At 49.0% G+C, this 23,808-nt stretch overlaps 1 protein-coding gene across 12 annotated transcripts in view; it reads left to right on the top strand.

Annotated features, from left to right (window-relative positions):
* Positions 1–23,808, top strand: part of SYNGAP1 (synaptic Ras GTPase activating protein 1) — a 32,441-nt gene that overhangs the window by 2,588 nt on the left and 6,045 nt on the right. For 5 of the 12 annotated variants that reach the window (XR_011974163.1, XM_072641749.1, XM_072641750.1 and 2 more), the window contains exons 2-17: positions 1,155–1,276; positions 3,514–3,619; positions 10,078–10,169; positions 10,561–10,682; positions 12,817–12,970; positions 13,154–13,252; positions 14,684–15,313; positions 15,504–15,648; positions 15,887–16,031; positions 17,379–17,615; positions 17,792–17,993; positions 18,237–18,415; positions 18,909–18,950; positions 19,336–20,416; positions 20,660–20,833; positions 22,811–23,022. Coding sequence is in view for 11 of the 12 variants with exons in the window: in XM_072641749.1 (XP_072497850.1) it covers positions 1,155–1,276; positions 3,514–3,619; positions 10,078–10,169; positions 10,561–10,682; positions 12,817–12,970; positions 13,154–13,252; positions 14,684–15,313; positions 15,504–15,648; positions 15,887–16,031; positions 17,379–17,615; positions 17,792–17,993; positions 18,237–18,415; positions 18,909–18,950; positions 19,336–20,416; positions 20,660–20,833; positions 22,811–23,022 (3,742 nt within the window). In the remaining variant the exon portion in view is untranslated. Of the gene's footprint in view, positions 1–380; positions 539–1,154; positions 1,277–3,513; positions 3,620–4,601; positions 6,102–6,224; positions 6,303–10,077; positions 10,170–10,560; positions 10,683–12,816; positions 12,971–13,153; positions 13,253–14,683; positions 15,314–15,503; positions 15,649–15,886; positions 16,032–17,378; positions 17,616–17,791; positions 17,994–18,236; positions 18,416–18,908; positions 18,951–19,335; positions 20,417–20,659; positions 20,834–22,810; positions 23,023–23,808 lie in introns of those variants that run through there. The other 7 variants (XM_072641751.1, XM_072641746.1, XM_072641748.1 and 4 more) reach the window with 6 other exon arrangements.

Genomic DNA, 23,808 nt, shown 5'->3' on the forward strand with positions numbered 1-23,808 from the left:
CTGATTTTATTATTACTACTACTGCCTTGCCATAATTTGTTGGGGCTGGGTTGCACTTGAGGAGCAATGAAGCTAGGAGAATGGGACAGGGGACCATCTCAGGGCATAAGGTAGAGATTCTCAGATTCTCAGATATTTCTCTCCAGATGTCCTACCCCCATATATATAGCCCCACTTTCTTTCATGAGATATGGTATCCCTGTTACCTTTCCTTCCCTTTTCCATTTCTCCACACTGTGTCCAGGGGAATATTCTGTGCTAGAGGCTTGCTTTTCCAATCATTTGGGAGGGAAGAACCACCGATATTGACAGGGGCAGTTCCCTGGGTTCATGTTACTGGTTTTTGAGGGTGGTGCTAAGAGGCCAATTTGATCTCTCCTCCTTCCCTAAACAAGGTCCTGAACTCCTGGGCCAGTTGCTGATAAGAGCTTCCCCCTCCTCCCTTCCACTCCCCAAGGAAACAAAACTGTCCCTAGGGACCTGGGAAGGCTAAGGAGGCCTTGGAAGGGATGGCTTCCATCTCTCCTGAGACTGACAGGTATCTCCCTCCTTCCTTTTCCAGAAGTTTGGTTTTCACAACCCAGTTGTTTGGGACACCTTCACTCTTTCCAAATGTGCACCCTTCCCCCACCCCATGTCACTGTACTCCCCAGGTGTTTCCCCATCTTCACTCTTCCCAGATATATTTCTGATAATTCTATATTCATTCCAAATGTGCAATCCCTTCTTTTGTTTGTTATCTCCAGAACTTAGCACATTGCTTTACACATAGTAAGCACTTAATATTTTTTCATTTATTCAAATGGGTCTGTTTTCCACAATCCCTCTCACTACCCACCCCAGAACATCTTCTGTGTTTTTCCCCTCAGATGTATAGTTACCCTTTTCAAATACTGGTAGTCTTTGTATATTCCTTCTCCCACTAAATTCTTATTTCCCATATTTACCTAGATGTGTAGAATCTCTTTCATGCTCCCTGTTTTCCCAAATGTTCAAGTTCACCTTGTGTCCCCCAAAATGTGTAGTCTCCTTTCCAATCCTGTCTTCTGTATCTATCTACAATGCTATTATCCTCTAAATGTGTAAAGTTCCCCTTGTTTCATATTTGTCTCCCAGATATGTGGGGCCCCTTGACCCTTCTCTTTATTTCTCAGATGTACGGGGACCCCCTATGCACCGAACCCAGTACGTTCATTCGCCATATGAACGTCCTGGCTGGAACCCCCGATTCTGCATCATCTCGGGGAATCAACTGCTCATGCTGGACGAGGAGGAGGTGAGAGGGAGGAAGGGAGGTTGCACAGGGGACCTTTCTTTAGATGGGAGGGAAAGAGAGTATGCAGATTAAAAGGGGAAAGACAGTAAGGTGTAGAACAAAGAAAGAAGAGATGAAGATGGGGGAAAGATGAAGGGATGAAGCAGGAGACAGGAGAGAGGCGAGAGGGCACGTTCAACCTGCACAGTGTCTGTCTATGTTTTGCTCACTGTTGGAGGAAAGAGACTCCTATTTAGAGGTGAACATTTACATCTCATCTCTTCACCATCAGGAGCAAATAACATGCCAGGTAGAATGAGGAAGGACTGGTGGGCTGCAGCGAGGGATGGAGGAGGGTTAGAGTAATGAGGAGAATAATGGTGGTGGCTGGAATTCTGGTTGACTGGGTATTTAGGACTGAAAGGAACAGAAAGGGGGAACTTGAGAGGACAGTGGTGGGTTAAATCAGGGTGAATGTAAAGGAAGAATTTTTTGGGTTTAGGGTATTAGGGGAGCTAGGAGAGGAATAGAAGAACAAAGTAGAATAGTAGGATTATGGAGGCAAGATAAGTCAGGCAACCAAAGAAGTAGGGGTAGCTGTGGAGCAAAGGTGACCTATTATTAAGGGGACTAGAAATGAGGGCTGTAGTAGAGACTAGATTGTGAGACCAGGGAGGTAAAAGGGAAGATGAGAGTAAGAGGAAGAGACTTAGAAGTCAGGGAATTGGGAGTAACCAGATGTTCAGGGATGATTTGGAAGCCCAAAGGGTGGGGAGAGAGGATTTGGAAACCAGAGGGGTGAATGAACAATTTGGAGGAATGTGGGGACAAATGTGGAGCACAGGATAGTGAGAGGGGTGGTGTCTTATGATTTAGGTGAATGGAGGGGAGCAAAGGAATACAGAGAGTAAAAGGGTCTGAAAGATCAGGTAAATAGAGAGAATGCCAGTGAATTAGGTAGCCAGAGAAGGCAGAGGTAGTTGGGAGAGTTACTGAGGTCAAGGAAAAGTAGACTCAAAAAACTGGAAGAGGTGGATAACAGGAGAATGAAGAAGAACTAGGGGAACCCAGAGGGAAACTTAGGGGCCAGAGACTTGAGTGGAGAAGAAATAAGAGTGAAGGGGAAGAAAAAGATGATTTGGGGGCTGAGGGGTTGTGAGCAGGTCATGTGGAATAACTGATAGATATCAGGGCTGAGAGCTGAAGTGAGAGAACTGGGGGCATTAGCAGTGGTGGGAAAGGCTGAGCCAGCCTGTTTCAGTGAGGGAGAGGAGATCCAGATGTAACTGGAAAGTGATGATGGTAGGATAGTAGAAAGGATAATGGGTGGATAGAGGAAGAATGCCAGGAGAGATATCAAAGGATTCCCATGAAGCTCAGGGTCTGCCTAGGGTGACCCAAAAGAGGGTAGATGAGGGAGTTAGGGGAACTGGGGGTGAGGGTTAGTGGATTGAGAAACTGTGTATACTGTGACCAGGGAGTCTACGGGAGATTGGGAGATAGCTGGGAAGTGACACTGACCTCTAGTGGTGGAGAGGAGAGATGATCAGGGAAGGGGGTTTGAGGAGGAATATAATGGAAATAAGGGCCCCAGGCTTGGGGCTGTCGGAAGGAAAGGACCTGTCAGGGAGAAGTAGGAGACAGTTGATGGGGGACATCTGGGGAGAGATCTGGGAATAATAAGAAGAAGACATGATGGAGTCTGGGGGAAGAGATTAGAAGGTATTAGAGGGGAACCAGGTGGGTAAGTAGAGGGGAACTGGGGAGAGGTGACCAGGGCCTTTGGGAAAGGAAGGGCTGGGTCCCAGTCTGGCCGAGTGCCTGGCTGTGGGAGGAAAACAAGCTGTGATCCTGATTATAAATGCAGCTTCTGCACCCCCGTGGCAGGCAGTAAAGGGGGCTGGGGGGGGGGAACATTAGAGGACGAAGGAAGCTGAAGGTCAAGGGGAAACTGGACCAGGTGAACATAAAATCCTAGATGAATTGGAAGAAGGGCTGAGAAAGGCTTAAGAGAAAGCTCTAGGGTGTATTGAAAGAAATGAGGGAGATGGAGAGTAATGAGGGGGTGGGTGTGAGGAATAAAGGAGAGCAGAGGAATTACCCATCCACAGACAAACACAGGGCATGGCAGGAGGAAGGGATATGAGAGTGAGACAGGGCCCATCATTTTGGGCATCTTTGATAAATGTTAATAATTTTCCTGGTGGGGGAAGAGGAGTGTGGGCCACAGAGATCTGACCATATCCCCCATCCCATAGATACACCCCCTTCTGATCCGGGACCGGAGGAGTGAGTCCAGTCGAAACAAACTCCTGAGACGAACAGTCTCTGTGCCTGTGGAGGGCCGGCCCCATGGCGAACATGGTATGGGGCTTTGGAAGAGAAAGCTCTCATGCCCCTGAGAGGGAACTGTGTGAGAGAAGGCTAAAGGGTGGATCTGGGTGTGTGGATGAGTGGGAGGGTGGCCCGAGGAAGATGCTTCTTAGACCTGGGGAGAGGGCCAAGGGAGAGAAGGCTCTTACGCTTCAAGGAAGGTACCTGTATTCTTGATTTGGGGTGGGGTGGGGTGGGGGATAAAAGGCCCATGTCTTAGCTCCACCTTCCCTTTTCCACCCTAACTGTGAGATTTGCCTGGCTTCCGGGTGCTTATAAAAATAGTCTCCCCAGATCTTATGCTTCCTGTCCTGAAAATCCTTTCCTCCCCCCCACCTCCCCTTGGTTCTGGTCATCAATGCTCCCCTACTGACAATGACCTAGTTCCTTCATTACTCCTTTTATCCACATTCTCTTTGCTTCCCTCTCAGTCCTCTGGTCCTGTCGTCCCTTCCCTCCCCCTTCCTCAAACTGGCCACTGGTTTGTGGATTAATCAACCTATTCTCTCTTTTCTCTCACTTCTTTTTACACTTTTCTTCCAATATCCTATTCTTCCCGATTCTTCTTCCATATTTCTTAACCTTCCCCCCCCTCCCCATTTGTTCCCTTTATTTTCTCTCTCATCTTGCTCTCCTTCAGGTCTCCTCAACTCATCACCCTTCTATCTCTGTAACTGAGCCTCGGAATGACTGTCGCTCTGTACCTCTGCCTCTATCTCGGTTTCTCCAACTCTCTCCTTCTTTCCATCTGTCTCTTTCCCTCCCTCTCCCCCCTCTCTTCCCCCCTCCACCCCCCTCTTTAGTCATTTAAAAAAAGATTTTTGTCTTCCTGAGAAGTTAGCTTAAAAGGTTTCCATGGGAACGGTGAGGGGAGATGAAGGCAGAGAACATAGATCCTGCCGCCAAGGTGCAGAGAGACGCCCTCAGCCCCCGGAAACCACCCCCCACCTCCATAACTGCCCCCCCCCATCTCCATCGCTACCCCTCTCTACCTCCTTCCACTTCTAGGACCCAGGCATTTAATATCCAGCTATGTGGTCACCTTTTTTCCCCTCTCAGTACCCACTCCCTCTAGGATCCGTTCGTCCTAGACCCTTTCATTAAAAAAAAACCCACACGGCCAGCCCCTTAGCCCTTTTACTATCCTATCCCTTCCTCTCATTGGACTCAGCCCTTGAGACCCTAACCAGCCGGTTTGGATCTATCTACATGCCTTCAAAGCCTCTGCTTTGAGGGATCTGGGATGTGTGGGCAGCAGTCTGTGTATGGCATATCCCTTGTATGTATGTCTCTTAAGTATGTGATGTGTTTGTCGTAGATGTGTGTGGCATGTCTGTATGAATTCTGCCGTGTGCAGTGTGTCCAAGATGTCCACACACGAATCATTTTCATGTATGTATGAACTCTACATCTATCATCCACTGTAAACCATAAAGCCCTTGTCCCCCTGCTCCCCACCCCTCCTCAGTCCTCCTTTACCCCAGATCCTCTCCTTACCCTATGTCCTCAGGGCCTGGGGGTCTCTGATCTTGGTCTTTCTAGGAGGTGTTTGTGGAGGTGGGTGTACATCCATAAAGGTGTGTGTGTGTTGTGAGATTTATGGGGGAAGGGCTGTGTTGGAGACTGTCCTCATATATGGATCCGTGGGTGCGGGTGTGTCCACCCATTAGGGGAAAGTCTTTCTGTGTGAGACAGGACAGGGGAAAGGCTGAGGACCATCCACTGGGAGGGTGTCTTTCTACAAGGGAAGGTCCATGGGGGGTGTCCACCCAAAGGTGTGTGTGTATATGGGGGAGGTCCTCTGGATGAGTGGGTGTCTATCCAAGCATACATAGGAATATACTTGGGGAAAGAGGGAGTCCGTTGAGGGGGGGCTGGTTTCTGTGGGGGAGTGTCCACCCACGAGCGTGGTGGAGGGAGGCCATGGTGGGAGAAATTCCTAGGACCTTTGAGGGCGTGGAGGTTACTGTTTGGGGACTCCACCTCCTTGGGGCGGAGCTGTGGCCCCACGTTTCTCTCGGTGGTTGGGGGGGTCCTTACGGCTGGGGGAAAGGTGTGGGGGTCCCTAGTTCGTTTTGGGGGTCCCCCCTCCCCCTAACTCTCTCGCGCCGTCTCCGGGCGACGGGGCTCGTGACAGAGGCGGCCACGGCAGCAGCGGTCGCCTAGCAACGGCGGCGGGGCCCGGGCAACGGCGGCAGCGGCGGGAGCGGCGGCGCTTGGAACCGTTACCCGAGGCTGTCCCCGCGGCGGCCGTTCCCCCCGTGGCCCTTCCCGGCGCCCCCGCCCCCATCCCGGGCCGTGGCAGCCGAGCGGAGCCCAGCCCGGCCAGACCGCCCCTTTGCCCTCCGTGCCCCCCACCCCCGCCCCACCGGGGCGGGGGGCCCCTCCTCCCCTCCGGGGACCCCCTGTTCCTTCTTCCTCCTCTTCCTCTACCTCCTCCCCTACTGACCCCCCGCGGGGGGGGCGGTGCGAGGTAAGGGCGGGGCTGGGGCGTGCGGGCGGGGCGGGGGCGCGTGGCGTTTGGGAGAAGCGGCGTTCGGGGGGAGGGGCACGCGGGGGCGCGCGTGTGCGTGGGCGCGCGGGGGGGAGGGGGAGGCCGGGAGGCCGCTCGGCGGCGGCGGCAGCTGCTCCCTCCGCATGTTCTCGCTGCATCTTCCGAGTGGGGGGAGTTATGGTAACGGGGGTGGGGGGTGAGTGCTGGGCTTTCTCTGGGGGGCTGGGGTCGGATCACTTGGCACTTGTGGGGGGCAGAGTCAGCTCTCGTGGGGGACTCTTTGGAGGTCCTGACAGCTGAGGGTGGAGGGGATAGTGTGTCGGCTGCCTCGGTGTGTGCTCATGCCCGTGTGTACTCGTCTCACCCGTGTGTGTGCAAGAGATGTCACCGTCTCCTCCTCCCGTGTGCAGGGCATGTCTGTGGGGGCCGGGCCCCTGGCCTCTCCGTGTCCAGCTGACCCCGCGTGCACGGACATGCATCCCTGTGTTTGTCTCCAGTGTAGGTCCCAGGTCACGGGCTTATCGTGTGTGTGCATGAGCCAGTGTTAGCCAGCACTGCCACAGTTGTCCAGGGTGTGCCTGGATGCAGGCAAGTGTGTCGAGAGGGTGATGAAGGTGGGGGCAGTGGGTTAAGTGTGCAAGCATGTTGCCTAAGCTCCTTTTCTATATATGAAGCGTCCTGGGCCCGGGGTGATAGATACAGTAGCCAAGATCTTGCCCTTTCCCTGGCCTGGCAAATGGAAAAGCAAGTTGAGGAGGGCAGAAGAAAATCTGGATAGGAAGGGTGAGGAGGAAAAGCTTGGGGAGAAAATCATGGAAAGAAGGGAGAAGAGAGCTGGAAAGGAAGAAGATAGAGAAAAGTGGAGGATGGGGAAGGGGAGGAAGACAAGAGCGGAGAAAGGAAGGCATGGTGATGGGGGAGGCTGGTTTAGAACTAGAGTTGGAATATCTCAGGAAAAGCCTGAGATACGAAACTAAATTTTGGTGATAAGGGATGAAAGAGTGCTGAGAGGAAGGGAAAAAAGACCCAGGGCCTTCTTAGGGGAAAGAGGTCTGTGAAGGAAGTGAGGAAGGAAAATGGTCATTTGTTTCCTGTTGGGCCTATGGGAAGCAACGGGGAGTACTGGATTAGTGTAGGCCTTCCAGGAATGGAATCTGTATTAGTGTGGAGCCTGTCATAACAGTGACTGTCAGTACAGGTCTGTCAGCTCCTCCCTTTCCTGTCCCCAGCACAGATCTTGTCCCCAATAACCCTATTCCTCCTTTCCCCGCTCCAAAGTCCTACCACTTCTGGCAGACTAGTATGAACTGTATATTGTTCATCTTGTCCTGGCCCCTTTTCTGTCTCTTCCACCGGAAAGTCGACCAGAGTTGCTTATTAGCAAAGAGATGCCTGGAGAGAAAGGAAGAAGGAAGGTTAAGGACTTGGGGATTGGAGGACTGGAAGGGGGAAAGAACTTTTGAGGTAATGACAAGATTAAGGAGGCTGGTAGAGTGGTAACCCAGGTGCTTGCTCTGTGTGTGTGAGTGTACTTGTGTGTACATGGGGTGTATATGTGTGGGTGTCTGCACAATGCCTGTGTTACGAGTCTGTGTAGGTGGTGTGTGTGTACATTGTGTGTAGAGAGGAGGTGTGGAGACATGGAATTGTGTATGCTTATAAGCAGGTTTGTTCTGCATGTATACATATGCATGTAATAGGTTTTTTCAGTTGGCATTCCTGTTCTTAACTCTGTGTTTCTGTTCCATCTTCCTTATGCCTTTTTGTGTCTCTTTCTTGGTGCCTATTTATAACCGCATGTGTACCTGTGACCAGTGTTTGTTCGAGTTCACAGATCTGTATTTCTGGTGATCCTTATATGGATATATTCCTTTCTAATGCCTGAAATATTAGCAAATTAATGAATCCTTCTGATAATCCTTAATTTCCAAAAACTACATATTCACTTGTTTAAAGTTAAACTTTATGTTTTGATTAGAAATGTTTCAGATAAAAGTATTGGCTGAGCTGATTTTAGAACACCAATGACCTAGATAGTCTAACATTTATGGAATGCAATTCATTCTTTTAGTAATGATTATTGGATCTTTAATCAAATTAGCACCTGTTAAACTAAAAAAAGTTTTAATTGAAGCATAAACAGAAGAGTAATGGATTTGCTAGTTGTTCCTGACCCTTCTAGAACATTAAATATGAATTAAGAGATAGGAAGAAACAAATGGGGCCAGAGTGGAGTATCAGCAGTGTTAATGGGGCATGTGTACATTCTATTTGTGGGGATGTGTTGGATGTTACAGTGTATCTGCATGCCAGATATTTGCATGTCTCCCTATAGGGTGGTCACATTTGTAGCTAAAGAGCTAAGTATTCATTCCTCATGTTATAGCATTCACACAAGTAAGCACATATCCCACTAGCACTTTGCATGTGGGTGTCTGAGTCTAAGCATGTTGTGTATGGTCACCTATGTTTCTGGGTCTAAGCATGTATTTCCATATTCCAGTGCTCAAGGCTGTCTGTAGGTCTGATAAACATATATAAATATATATATGTATATATATATATACTCACATATTTTCCATGTTCTCCCCACACATGTGCCTGTAAAGTTAACTGTGTCCCCATGATACACACATATGTTCCCAAAGAGCCAAGTGTATGTTCCCCCATCATGGTGTTACTGTGTTAGTGCTGGCCTCTTGCACTGGTGTTTTAGAGGTGCATGGAAGCTATATGTCCCAGTCTGGGCCAATTCTCAACCACAAAGGCAGATCTTTGTAAGAAAATAGAGACGACCCTTTGGGCTCCCCTCTCCCTGTTCTGGAATACACAGAGTTAACAAGCGGCTCTTCCTGCTCCCCCCCTCCTTTCAGCCTGTAGCTTCTTGTTGCCGTGGTGATGATGGCCCCGCCCCTGATGCAGCACCTGCCCCCCCATTGGCTGCAGTGGTGACTGTGGGGCTGGGTGGGGGGAGCCCGGGCCTGGGCAGCCATTCTGGAGCAGGAGCCGGAGCTTTAGCATCCCCCCTTAAGCCCCTCAGAATTCCCTCAACCCCCACCCCAGCCCCTCCAAATTCCCTGGGATTCATTAGCTTCAACATCCATCCCCCCCAAACCATCCTTCATTAACCTCCTGGGGGTCAGAATCTTGCCGGCATTCAACCTACCTCCTCTGCCCTTCCCCCTATTTGGGAGCCCCAATATTCCCCCAGCCAACCTTACTTTCTTCTACCCTTCCCCTTCTTTGTCCATCTTTTTTTCCCATCCCCCTCCAGAGTCCTGGCTACTGCAGTAGAGGTGGAATCAGTCTCTTCTACCCACTACCCATTCCATTCCCCACCATTTCTCCCTTTTCTTAGGATTCTTTCATCTCTATACTTCCTCCTCTAGCCCACATACCCTCACTAGGACCCCAACAACCCTGTGACAGCTCCCCCACCCCTTCCCAGGCCAAGGAGGGGGGACATGGGGAGCAGTCCTGGCACTCTGAACAAGCAAGGACCCCAGGAAGGAGGAGCAGGTTGATGATGTCCCCAGCTGGAGGGGGACAAGCTGCCTAGGGGGACTGACATTTGACCTACCTGTTCTCCAGCTATGTCCCCTGAAGGTGTAGAAGGGAGGGTACCGGAGAGACAGCCTCCCTAATCAGCAGATATATTTCACTACCTAGGGTCTCTCTGACCCCACTAGCTATGTCCCTCTACTGACTGCCAGCCAAAATGATGGGCATAGGGCCTCCCACCCCTTCCTTGTCTGGGGGCTCCGGCTCTAGCTCCTTACCCCCACCTTCTCGCTGCCATCACCGCTGCTGTTCCTGCTGCTTTCCGGGGGGTAGGTGAGGCTGGGGTGGAGGGAGGGGGAAAGGGAGAATTTAGGGGAAAGGGTACAGACATGGGGTGACATCTCTACCCCTTCCTATGTCCTCCTCCTCCCCCCCATTCCTACCTCCCCTTCAGAATACCACCTGGGCCGCTCCAGGAGGAAGAGTGTCCCTGGAGGGAAGCAATACAGCATGGAGGCCGCCCCCGCGGCCCCTTTCCGGCCCTCGGTGAGTGAATGACTGCACCCCTGCCAGATGTGGTCCCAGCTAGGCTCTCCCTCCCCCTCAGTCTCAGCTGGTATCCGTGGTTTCTGGGAAAGGGGGTAGGGAGGAGTGTGTGTCTGTCTGTCTGTCTTGTGTCCCCACCTCCTCCACATATCCCTTCTTTTCAGCTCTGTCCCGTGCTTCTTTGACCAGCCTTCCCATCTTCTCTTGCTGATGTGTGTATAGGAACCGTGAGCAGGCATGATGTTTCCCCTCTAAGATTTCCCTTAGCTTCCACCCGTTTATTCCCAAGGTATCTCTCCTTGCTTGTTGAGGTGGGTGGGCACTGCTGACCTTGCCTTTCTCTTCCCTCCCCTTTCAATCCCAATCTCTGCATCCCTCACCCCACCCCCAGCAAGGCTTCCTGAGCCGGAGGCTGAAAAGCTCCATCAAACGCACAAAGTCGCAGCCCAAACTTGACCGGACTAGCAGCTTCCGACAGATCCTGCCTCGATTCCGCAGCGCTGACCATGACCGGTACTGTGGCTGGGGTTCAAGCTAGAGGGACATAATATTGGGGGGGGGAGCAGACTGTGGAGGCAAATGGTTGAGAAAAAATAGGCTCATAGTTATTGGGGAGGATTACTATGGGTCAGAAGAAATGGAGGAAATACTAAAGGAATAGCTATTTATACATAGAAAAAGTGGGGTGCTAGGTTACATAGGTAGACAATGATCTGAGTAATGGTGGGAGCAGTATATATTGGCAGATGGAAAGATGATGTTAAATCCACCTTGTATATACAGGTTTCAGGACTGAGGTAAGGCTAAGCAGAACATACAGGCTGATAGAAGGAAGGTTTGAAATGGGGTAGTGGGTGGGATGGACTGGGGTGTTGGTAATATACAGGTGGATAAAATGGGAGGGGGAGAGGCTGTGAATTAGTGGGGAATATACATGGGGACAGAAAAGAATGAAGCTGGGATAGAAAAGTCACAGAAAGGGCTGGACAGGGTGAATCCGGTAGATAGGATGTTCTAGGCTAAGGTGTTTTGGGGGAGCATTTAGATTGAAGGGAATCAAGCTGAGATGAAGTGAAAAATACAGGTTAACAGGGAAGGGACTGAGTCCAGGGAGAAATATATACGTGGACAGGGCATGTATCGGGGAGGGGATAATCTACCAATGTATGTTTCCATTTCTTGGAGTCTCTCTTCCCACCCTGTTTCCTTCCCCACCCCCCACCCCCTAGGGAGAGCCCTATCCTCCCCTTCCCCCATGTCTAGCCACCCCCAGGGTTGGGCAGGTAGAGAGATTGGGATAAGGTGAGTCATATTCTCCCCCCCCCCCTTTCAGGCTGAAAAAGCTGGATTTAGGGCCAGTGGGGGGGTGAGGGCATGGTATTCCTGGCCGCGGGGGCGGGGGGCCGGGGGAGCGTGGTGCTGACGGCAGCCAGAGCCCGAGATGACGGGGCTGCTATAAATAGTCTCAAGGAGGCTCCCACACCCGAGTTCCCCCCTCCCTCTTCTCTAAGACTCTCCACTCCTTCCCCTTCCATCACTAGTCCCCGTGCTCTAGTATCTCAAGGCTTCTTATTATTTCCCATTCTCATGGGGAACTTGGGACAGGATTCTTTCCCATCTTTCCATTTCTCTCTTCTCCTCTCCCATCTCCTTCCTCCCCTTCTATGACTCCATCTCTATTTACACATTCATCTCTCCTATATCTTTCTTTTCTTCCTTCTTTCTTCCCATTCCTCCTTTTTGAATTGCCTTCCTGTGTCTTTTTTTCTATTCCCTTTTATCTGCTCATCTTCCCTTTCATCCTTTCTTCCCATCCCTCTCTTTCTCTCCTCTATTTTTCCTCCTCCAAATTAATTTCCACCCAAGAAAAGAACCCCTGGGTTCTTCTTTGCTCTTTTTATGTTGACTTGCCAGTCTCCTTCCTCTGTTTCCTCTATCTTCCTAGCACCCCATTTCTCAATTTCTCTGCTTCTTAAGGTCATCCTGAATTGAGAACTTGTCTCTGTGATCACACAGTATCTCTGGTCCATCCTCATCCCCTATTTTCTTATATCACATTTTATTCTGTTCTCTTTTCTGACAGGTTCAGCTATGCACTTAAAGTATTATGTATTTAATGGTGTATTTTGGACACCCCCTCAAAAAATTTCAAAGTCTGTCAATGTGTAGGCACCTTTGTAGCATCTCAAGAAGTCTCACCTTTCCTCTACCCTGAAATTTCCTCCTCACCCCCATCTCCCAAGGACTGCATGAAACTGAGACCAATATCTGTCTGTATTCCTGTCTGTGTGTATCTATATCTCCATATAAGAAATGTGTGTGTAGGCAGATGGAAAGGCTCTCATGCCCTCAACTTCATGGGGAGAGAGTTAATTGGAAAAAAAAAAAGATCCATATAGTTTGCACATGTATAACCTTTATCAGATTGCTTGCTGTCTTGGGTTTAGGGGAGGGAAGGGAGTGAGGGAGAAAATTTGGAACTCAAAATCTTACAAAAGTGAATGTTGAAAATTATCTTTACATGTAATTGAAAAAATAAAATACCATTAAGTGGGAAAAAGAGTAAAGAGGTAAGGGAGGGAAAAATTGAAAAAAAAAAAGACCCACCTGTGTTCCAGTTCTGTACCTCTTCCCACTGCCTATCCAGGGCCCGGTTGATGCAAAGCTTTAAGGAGTCCCACTCCCATGAGTCCTTGCTGAGTCCTAGCAGTGCGGCTGAGGCCTTGGAGCTCAACTTGGATGAAGACTCTATCATCAAGCCCGTGCACAGCTCTATCCTGGGCCAAGAGTTCTGCTTTGAGGTTGGCCACAAGATGGGCTGTGGAGGGGAACCAGAGGAGAAGGGGTAGGGGCTTCATTAGAGGGAATCAGGGAAAGAAAGTGGGGGGAAGCTGAGGAAAGGTAAGGGAGGAGAAGAGCAAGCGATTAGGGGAGGAGTTCTCCGCCTATGAGATCTCACCTGTCTATCCTGTGTGCTCTTCTAGGTGACAACATCATCAGGGACTAAGTGTTTTGCCTGTCGCTCTGCAGCTGAGAGGGACAAATGGATCGAGAATCTGCAGAGGGCTGTGAAGCCCAACAAGGTATTGAGAAGGAGGCTGGAAAGAGGACTAGGGAGAGAAATAGCTCAAGGAGAAGAGGAAAAGTCAGGGAGGATGGAGGACAGTCTATCATTTTTCTCTGGATCCTCCATTTTTCTCATCTTCTCTTCCTCTCCCCACCCCTAATCAGTCCTGTAGCCTTTGCCTAACTATGGACTCTTAGACTTCAGAGTTCTTGTAGTTTAACTTCCTAATGTAACAAAAATAGGATCACACAGAATCCACAGATATAGAGCTGAAAGGTATCTTAGAAGTTATTTAGCCCAAACCCTTTATTTTACATATGAGGAAACTGAGGCCCAAAGTGATGAAATGATTTGTCACAATTACACAGGTAGTGGATAATCAGAGTTCCTGAGTCTAAAGCCAGTGGTCTTTCTTCTGTACCACATCAAGTGGTCATCTAGCTTCTGCTTGCTCTTGGTAGTGGGTATTTCCTTACTTTTGATGTTAACACATTTATTATAAGGCAATTATAATTATTTTTAAAATCCTTACATCCCTTACATTGTATTAAAAAAAAAATCTGTGTCCTTGTAACTTTCATACTCTGGTCCTTTTCCTGCCATCTGGAACAACAAACTTAGTAATTCTACTCCTTTTCAAATGAGTCTTTCATATTTTTGAAGACAGCATGCTGCACAGTGTAATCAAAAGAGCATTGGTCTGACAGTTAGGAGGCGTGGGGCCCAAGCTTATTGCTACCAAGAACTGTGACCTTGGATGAGACAATTCACTTCTTTGGGTCTCACAGTTTGTTCATCTGTAAAATGAGGAAGTTGGACTAAATGATCTCTAAGGCTCCTTCCAGCTCAAAAATCGAATGTTTGTGTCTTAAGTCTTTTTTTCTCCAGGTTAAATATCCTGAGTTCCCCAACTGTTTTATCATGTGACGCTCTTTCTCAACTCTTCACTCTCCTTCTCTTGAAGCTCTAGTCAATGATGTCACCCAGACTGAATGTGTTTCAGGAGTATTTTGATCAGTGCTTCCTTTAATCTGAAACCTGGCTAACATCATATTAGTTTCTTTAGTACTTGTGTCACAGTCATGACTCTTCTTGAAGTCAGACCAGCTAAAACTCCAGGGGTTGGTTGGTTTGTTTGTTTGTTTTTAACATTAATTGCTGTTAAGTCAGAGATCCCCTATCTTGTACTTATGTAATTGATTTTTAAAACTTTAAACATAGTTCTTTACATTTGCCTCAACTAAATTCTTTGGTTACACTCATTGGTTTCTGCCTGTCCCAACTTTTCTAAATCTTAATTCTGCCCTCTAGCATATTAACTATTCCTCTTAGCTTTGTAATCTGTCTTGCTATCTTTATTTTGCTCCCTGACCCTTTCTCTTTCTTTGGGTATCTTTTCCTCTTATTCCCTTTTCCTTTATCTCATGTTTCTCTGCTGTCATTCCAGGACAACAGCCGACGTGTGGACAATGTGTTGAAGCTATGGATTATAGAGGCCCGGGAACTGCCCCCCAAGAAGCGATATTATTGCGAACTGTGCCTGGATGACATGCTCTATGCTCGAACCACCTCTAAGCCTCGGGCAGCTGCTGGTGATACAGTGTTCTGGGGTGAACACTTTGAGTTCAACAACTTACCAGCGGTGCGCTCACTTCGGCTGCACCTCTACCGTGACTCGGACAAAAAGCGCAAGAAGGACAAAGCAGGCTATGTGGGCCTGGTGTCTGTGCCTGTGGCCAGCTTGGCTGGCCGACATTTCACTGAGCAGTGGTTTCCTGTCAGCCAGCCAGCAGGCAGTGGTGGCTCTGGGGGTGCTGGAGGTGGCTCTGGAGGGGGAGGAGGTTCAGGAGGTGGCTCAGGGGGCAAGGGCAAAGGAGGCTGTCCTGCCGTTCGGCTGAAAGCACGCTATCAGACGATGAGCATCCTACCCATGGAGCTATACAAGGAATTTGCTGAGTATGTCACCAATCATTATCGAATGCTGTGTGCTGTGCTAGAGCCTGCACTGGGCGTTAAAGGCAAAGAAGAAGTGGCTTGTGCCCTGGTGCACATTCTGCAGAGTACAGGAAAGGCCAAGGTAAGGCCTGAACAGCTATGGAGAGGGGAGGGGAGGAATTCTAAGGACAACTGGGAGTGAGGAGAGTAGAAGAGAAGAGGCTGGTACTAAGGGAAAGGATGTCACAGTGTCGTTTTGCAGAGCTAGGGTGAGGGGTGGGTCAGGGATTGTATCATTTCTTCACTGATCCTTGCCCTTTTTTGGTACTTAGGATTTCCTTTCTGACATGGCCATGACAGAGGTGGACCGGTTCTTGGAGCGAGAGCACCTCATATTCCGCGAGAACACACTTGCTACTAAAGCCATAGAAGAGTATCTGAGATTGATTGGGCAGAAATACCTCAAGGATGCCATTGGTATGCCACTTACCTCCAGAACCCTAGCTCACAGTATCCCTGCTTAGTCCTAGACCTAGCCTTATCTCTCACAGCTCCAATCCCCCAACTATAACCTCTCATTATAATCTTTCCCAGCTCAGATCTTCTAGGACCTCAGCCCCTGACCCACTTGACTTCTTGACCTACCTAGCCTTGAAATTTTCCTCTATCCTTACTTTAGAGATTGTGACCTTTCCTTTGGTGGTGTATCTCACAGGGGAGTTCATCCGAGCTTTGTATGAGTCTGAGGAGAACTGTGAGGTGGACCCAATTAAGTGCACAGCATCCAGTCTGGCTGAGCACCAGGCCAATCTTCGTATGTGCTGTGAGTTGGCCCTCTGCAAGGTGGTCAACTCCCACTGGTGAGAGTTGGGACATTGGTGGGGGTGGGGGAGAATTCATATGACACGTATTTATTGAGCAAGTGAAGGAAACAAAGTTCTATAAGAAATGCTCTCTGCCCCCAAGAATTTAGTCTAGATTCATAGAAAACCTTATGAAGCAAAGCAGCCAAGCACTTCTTGGATAGGGTGATCAAGAGAAGTTTCATAAAGGAAGTAGGTTTTGAAGAGTGGATGGGATTTCCATAAATGGAGACTGGAGGATGGAGTGACCACTCCAGGCAGAGAGAATGGCAGTAGTGAAGACAAAGGGGCGTGTCTGGGAAATAGCAAATAAACTTGTTGGGCTGGAGTGTTAGGGAACACGTAGGAGTTCTGGAAGATGGGATAAGAAAGCTAGAGCTAGAGCCAGAATGTGGAATGCCTTGACTATCTGGAGAGGAGTTTGAACTTCACTGAATTGGTAAAAGGGAGATACTGAGGAATTTTGAGCAGGATAAAGACATGAACAAAGCACTGCGTTTGTCTTTGGTGCATAGATTCAGGTGGGATGGGAAGACATGAGGCGGTAAGAGCCAGTTAAGAGGCTATTGTAAAATCTATCCATAAAACCATAGGGGCCTGAATTAACGAGATGTCAGTATGAATGGAAAAGAAGGAACAGATATAAGAGAGGTTATGAGAGAAGAACTGAGATTTGGTGATTGCTTGTAGGGAATATATGGGAATCAAAGATTTATGGGTTTAAACCTTGGGTGATTAGGAGAATGATTGTGCCATCAACAGAAATTGGGACATCAAGAGAAGAAGCAGCTGAGTTGGGTTGAAAAAGAGATGATGAGTATGGTTTTACAAATATGGAATATGAGGAATTGATGGAATGGGACAGGGGTTGGGGGAAGGAATGAACCCTGGTTTGTTTCAGGGCTTTCTAGATTAAATTTGAGACTACTTGTCCTATTTCCTTGTAATCCAAAAGAGTTGGGTGTCTAAACACCTTGTATCTTATTAAGTGACTCCCCATCTCTATTCCATCCTTGTCTCCCCCTGGTGTCTGTGTTTCTGTCCTCCCCATTTTCTCCCTGGCTTTATCTCATATATTCTTCTGTCTCTCTCTTCCCTACTCCACCTCTCTATGCCTCTTGTTCTTTTCACTTCCATTTCTTTCTTCCATCTTTCTCCCACCCTATTCTCTTTCTCTTCTGCACCCTGTCCCTCTTTCTCCCTTCCCTCCCTGTCTCTCCTCCTGTCTTTCCCCTTAATTCTGTCTTCTCCCCTCAGCATGTTCCTTGGGACCTGAGGGGTCTCTGGGACTCAGTCCCGGTCTCTCTCTCTCTTTCTCTCTCTGTCTTCCCTCCCCTCCCCCAGTGTGTTCCCGAGGGAGCTGAAGGAAGTCTTTGCATCATGGCGACTTCGATGTGCGGAGCGGGGACGAGAGGATATTGCTGACAGGCTGATCAGCGCCTCACTTTTCCTACGTTTCCTGTGCCCAGCTGTTATGTCCCCTAGCCTCTTTGGCCTTATGCAGGAGTATCCTGATGAGCAGACATCACGTACCCTTACCCTCATCGCCAAGGTCATACAAAACCTGGCCAACTTTACCAAGTGAGGGACACTCCATGGGGAGGGTGTGAAGGGAAAAAGAAACCATGATCCATCAGGGACCCATTGGGGAAACCCAGATCCTGGCAGATTCTGCATCCACAAAATCCCTGATGCAGAGCACAGGAGTGTGTGAGTATGCATGTGAGTAAACCCCCAACTCTTGACTTTCTGGTCAGGTTTGGCTCAAAGGAGGAATATCTAGCATTTATGAATGAATTCCTGGAGTTAGAGTGGGGATCCATGCAACAGTTCCTATATGAGATTTCCAACCTGGACACACTCACCAATAGCAGCAGCTTCGAGGGATACATTGACCTGGGTCGTGAGCTCTCCACACTGCATGCCTTGCTCTGGGAAGTGTTGCCACAGCTGAGCAAGGTGAGAGACCTTCCCCTTAATGTTCCTTCCAGAGACGTTTGCTACCTCAGATTCTCCTTTAATTCCAGAGACTGCCTGACCCTTAAGCATAGATTTCTTCTAAATCCCACTCTCACCCTCCACCCCCAATAGCCATGTCTTGATTTGTAAGGTACTGCCAAAGTTGATGAAGGTCATAGATACTCCTTCCCAACCTTGGAGACACTCTTAAAACTTGTTAACTTCTCCCCATTATCCTTTTAGGAGGCGCTCCTGAAGCTGGGCCCACTGCCACGCCTTTTGAATGATATAAGCTTGGCACTGAGGAATCCTCACATCCAAAGGCAGCCTAGTCGTCAAGGGGAGCGATTACAGGCCAAGCCTATGGTACTTCGTGGGCCATCTGCTGAGCTACAGGGCTACATGATGCGGGACCTCAATAGGTGAGAACCTCAGTGCTCTTGTTCACATCCTGTCCTCTAAAGATCCCTCCTTCAGGGGCTCTTCCCTTCTAATCCAGCTCCTTCCTGAAGTACTGACTATATGCACAACCAGGAGAGAGGGAACCCCTTCCCTGGGTCCCAGATTCCTGTACTTGGCAGAGCCACTTTGTGTGGTAGAGAAAAAGAGACAAAGACTAAGATACTCACTGACACAGAGAGCTTCATAGGTAGAAATCCTTAATGACAGAAGCACAGGATGTGACACTGTGAGTTCTGGGACAAGGGGTGGGATCAACCCCAACTGGAGGGAGGAATAAGCAGTCTATTTCTGATTATCTTTCCCTCTGTTCGTTCGTGCTTGTCATTCTACCATCATTTTCCTTCTGTCCATACATGGCCATCCCTTCATCCCTTTTTCTCCCTCTGTGCATCTGTGCTCATTCCTCTCTCCCTCTCTGCATCTGTGTCTATTCCTCTATCCATCTCTCTCCAGCTCCATCGACCTTCAGTCCTTCATGGTTCGAGGCCTCAACAGGTGAGGGGCTCTCCCCTCCCCCTGTCCCTCTTCTCCTTTCCTCTTTCCTTCCTTCTGAAACCCCCTCATCTCCTCCATATCTACCCCTCAGCTCCTTTTCCTCTCCCTCAGTTCTGCCTTCTCCTCCTTCTCTTCCCATTGTCCCCTCCCCCAGGTCCTTATTTTCCCTATCCCCTCCCCATTTCTGTCCTTCTAGTGTCCTTTCCTTTAGTTCCTCATCCTCCTCTCCCTAGTGTCCCTTACCCTAACCCCACTTCTTTTCCCTAGGTTTCCCCTTTTCTCCCCATGAGTATCCTTGCTTGGGTCATGTTGGGCTGTATCCTGGTACCGCTGGCCTCACCATCTGCCTTGATCTTTCCTCTGCCCTTCTCCCTGTCTTTTATAGCTCCATGGATATGGCCCGCCTCCCCTCCCCAACCAAGGAGAAGCCCCCACCACCACCCCCAGGAGGGGGTAAGGACCTATTTTTCGTGAGCCGTCCACCCTTGGCCCGCTCCTCCCCAGCCTACTGCACAAGTAGCTCAGACATCACTGAGCCAGAACAGAAGATGCTAAGTGTCAACAAAAGTGTATCAATGCTGGACCTACAGGGTGATGGACCAGGAGGTCGCCTCAATAGCAGTAGTGTTTCCAACTTGGCTGCTGTTGGAGATCTTCTGCATTCCAGCCAGGCTTCCCTCACTGCTGCCCTTGGGCTCCGGCCTGCACCTGCTGGGCGCCTCTCACAGGGCAGTGGCTCCTCCATTACAGCTGCTGGCCTTCGACTGAGCCAGATGGGTGTCACCACCGATGGTGTTCCTGCTCAACAGTTGCGCATCCCACTGTCTTTCCAGAACCCACTCTTCCACATGGCAGCTGATGGTCCTGGCCCTCCAGGGGGCCATGGAGGAGGGGGTGGCCATGTTCCACCCTCCTCTCATCACCACCACCATCATCATCACCAGCACCACCACCGAGGTGGGGAGCCCCCTGGGGATACCTTTGCTCCTTTCCATGGCTACAGCAAGAGTGAGGATCTGTCTTCTGGGGCTCCCAAGCCACCTGCTGCCTCCATCCTGCATAGCCACAGCTACAGTGATGAGTTTGGTCCTTCAGGCACTGATTTCACTCGACGGCAGCTCTCACTCCAAGACAACCTCCAGCACATGTTGTCCCCACCCCAGATCACCATAGGCCCTCAGAGGCCTGCCCCTCCAGGTCCCGGAGGAGGGGGTTCTGGAGGAGGAGGCGGAGGAGGAGGACAGCAACCCCCACTGCAGAGGGGCAAATCCCAGCAGTTGACAGTCAGCGCTGCCCAGAAGCCCCGACCATCTAGTGGAAACTTATTGCAGTCACCAGAGCCCAGTTATGGCCCTGCCCGTCCCCGGCAACAGAGCCTCAGCAAGGAGGGAGGAGGAGGAGGGGGCAGTGGGGGCAGCAGCGGTGGAGGAGGGGGTGGGGGGCTTAAGCCCTCCATCACTAAACAGGTGAGGGGACAAAAGGATGATTGGGTGAGTCAGATGGGGGATGGGAGGAAAGAAAGAGAGAAGGAAGGAACTGAGACAAGAGAGTTGGAGCTGAGAGTTTTGGTTTGAAAAGGGGCAGGTGATTTGGAGAGTCTGAGACTGTGCTTGAAATGACACACCTAATTATCAGCTGGGCTGCTTTTGCCATGTATATTTTTGTTTCTCCCATCTTCTTTCCTCTGTGTTCTCCCTGCCACACTCCAGCACTCTCAGACACCATCCACACTGAACCCCACGATGCCAGCCTCAGAACGGACAGTTGCTTGGGTCTCCAACATGCCCCATCTGTCAGCTGACATCGAGAGCGCACACATTGAACGTGAAGAGTACAAGCTGAAGGAGTACTCCAAGTCCATGGATGAAAGCCGACTGGATAGGGTACGCCTCCTCCCCCATCTCAGATCCTCTCTCTATCTCTGTGGACCCTTTCCTGAGCTTCCCACCAGGATTTCTTGTTCTGTACTCTCTTAGCTGCAGCTGTCTTCCAGGACCCTGCCATACATACCAGAGGTCTGTCATCACTTTTAGGCAGGACAAGGATATATGTAACCTCTGAAGATAGAGTCCTGGGCTGGGTACTTTGGGAGTGAAGTAAAGATAAATCTTTTGCTTTCAGGATATTCCCAGACTAAAGAGATACAGTTCTCACTCTTGGGAAGTTTCCTGTCTGAGGGTAAAGCATGGTCTCCACACATACGGAGTTCTCAATCTGATAAGGGACCCAGATATCCTACTTGTGAGGTGCCCAAGGATGGAAGGTAGAGCCATGTGGAAGGACATATAGGCAGCATAGTGTGGTAGAGAAAGCACTGGGCTTGAATTCAAGTAGACCTGGGTTCATTTGGATTCTGCTTCTGACCTTTATTAGCTGTGTGACAACAGACAAGTCATTTTACCTATGCTTCAGTTTCCTCATATGTAAAATTAGAAAGTTAGATTTCTTATCCTTTGGAGTCTCCCTCAGCTTTAAACTTGTGATCGGTGTAAACAACTGAAAATATGTAGTCAACTCTGTTTTTTCATCTTGAAAGTCATATATTTTATGGATTATCCACAGTAAAATTTTAAATCCTGGGCTTAATGCCACATGCTCAAAATTTCAGTAATTTGTGCTCAGGGAAGGAAAATTTCCCCCACCCCTCAATTTTTTTTAAGCACTCAAAATATACAACATATTTGAATTATTTTGTTCCATACTGTGTTACTGCTCCATATGGACAGTGGAGCTGATGCACAATAGATGACAGAAATGCTTTTTAAAGAAGGGCTGAGGGGTGTTGAGGATTATGTTGAAGATTGGATAGGACTAATCAGGAAGGCTCCTGCAGGAATAAGACCACTTCAAGCCCAGGAGAGTGAGGTTGGGAGGGTTTCATAGGAAAGCAGATTAACTGGAAGGAAGATTGTGGGCTGAGGCAGAGTGGGGGACAGGAGTGGAAGAACAGGTGTTAATCAGGGAAGGTTTCCCTGAGACTTTATCTCCAAGGGAGCAGTTTGTAATTCTAATACCTTTCAATAAAGACAGGTCAATAGGTCAAAGTGTAACCTAGAAGATTTCAGCTAGATGTTAAGGAGAACTGAGATGAGGGGAGAGCGAACTAGGGTCTCTTTGAGAGAGAATAATTAGGAAAGATTTTCAGTATTGAGAAAAGTCTGTCATGGATTAGGTATGAAGGCAGGCAGATGAACAAAGTTCTTTCCAACTTGGAATTTTGTAATCACTGACCTATGTCAGTGGACTCTTCATTTCCTAGCCTGAGACCCTACATACTGCTTTGAATGGAGAAATATTGGACTCCTAATTCATGATACCTCAAGGGAAGGAGACAGCCCAGATAAGAGAGTCAAACATAGGCCTACCCTTTCCTGTCTTCCATGTATTCTGGGCCTATGGCAGAGAGGCATGTTAGGAAAGGGGGAGAATAGTCTTTGACTTTACTTCCTGGGAAGGGGGCTTAAATTAAAATGAAAAGATTCTAAAACTCCAAATATATGTAAAAGTACATTTCTGTTTCTCTGAGTATGTGTCTGTATGTATACATGTTTATGTTCCTGTATGTATACCTGTGTGAGCATTACTGGGTTTCTATTTCCATTCCCTAGATGTGTGACATCAGGGTGGGTTGGGATCTTCCTCCGACAGGAGAGAGGAGGGGCATGTGTGTACTTAGCAGGCAGCTAAAGAAGTGAGGTCCTTGTGTGCTTAGTTTCTGGACTGAAAACAGTGGGTTTGGACTTTCTTCAAAATGTAATGTAACAGTGTTTAAATGATTTAGTGGGAGGGGAAAGGAGTCCATGTTTGGGTCAGGGTCAGAGCTATCCCTCACAGTGCGGGGTGGTGTGCCCGGCGGGCAGGTGAAGGAGTACGAGGAGGAGATCCATTCGCTGAAGGAGCGACTGCACATGTCCAACCGGAAACTGGAGGAGTATGAACGAAGGCTGCTGTCCCAGGAGGAACAGACCAGCAAGATTCTGCTGCAGTATCAGGCAAGGCTGGAGCAGAGTGAGAAGAGGTTGAGGCAGCAGCAGGTGGAGAAGGACTCGCAGATCAAGAGCATCATTGGCAGGTGAGGGGCGGCCTGGGAAGGGAGGGGGTTGACAGTGTGATGGAAGACAAGTTAGGCTTAGCCCCTTGTGAGAACAGACAGTTGTGTTCATCCCACAAGGCCCAGAGGTCTTTCGCACCCAGAGATGAGTTACCTCTCTTTTCCAAGGGAGCACTACTAAGCATAAATAAAAAAAACCTTTTCTAGGGATAAATATTCCCCCAGGAAAAAGATGTTTCCCAACCCCTAACCCTTATAGTATTTTGGAACTTTCCTCTGAATGGTTAGAAAATTCCCCACTGTTGCCTAATCTCTACTGCCTCCACTTCCCTGTATCCTGGGAAGGGACTGCAGACTTCAGATGATAACACCCTTATCCAGCCTGGTCATTACTATCTTCTCTCAGCCTAAGCAAGGATTCTCAAACTTCATAAACCCCACCTTTCCCATTTCTGGGGGGTAGTGGACTGTCCATTCTTAGAAAGGAACTTCTAAACTTCAAACAATGACTTCTCATCCTCAACAAGTATTCCAGAAGATCTTCTCAGTAAAGAGAACACTATGAACCCCAGAGCTACCTTTGGGCACTCTCACTAGACTAGAGAAGTAATAGGAGCTAAGGTGGAAGAGATTGGAGGGTACATCAAAGGGTAGGGTGTCATGGCAATGGAGATGTTGGGGAAAGATGTCTCAGGACAGGGCGTTTGGGGCAGGGAGCAGTGAAGCTGCCTTTAGAATAAGGGATTTCCGGGATAAGAGTTGTCATTACATTCCTAAGGGGAATCCTGGGTGAGTATAGAGTAACCC

The sequence above is a fragment of the Notamacropus eugenii genome, chromosome 2, assembly GCF_028372415.1.
Source record: "Notamacropus eugenii isolate mMacEug1 chromosome 2, mMacEug1.pri_v2, whole genome shotgun sequence".
Taxonomy (NCBI): domain Eukaryota; kingdom Metazoa; phylum Chordata; class Mammalia; order Diprotodontia; family Macropodidae; genus Notamacropus; species Notamacropus eugenii.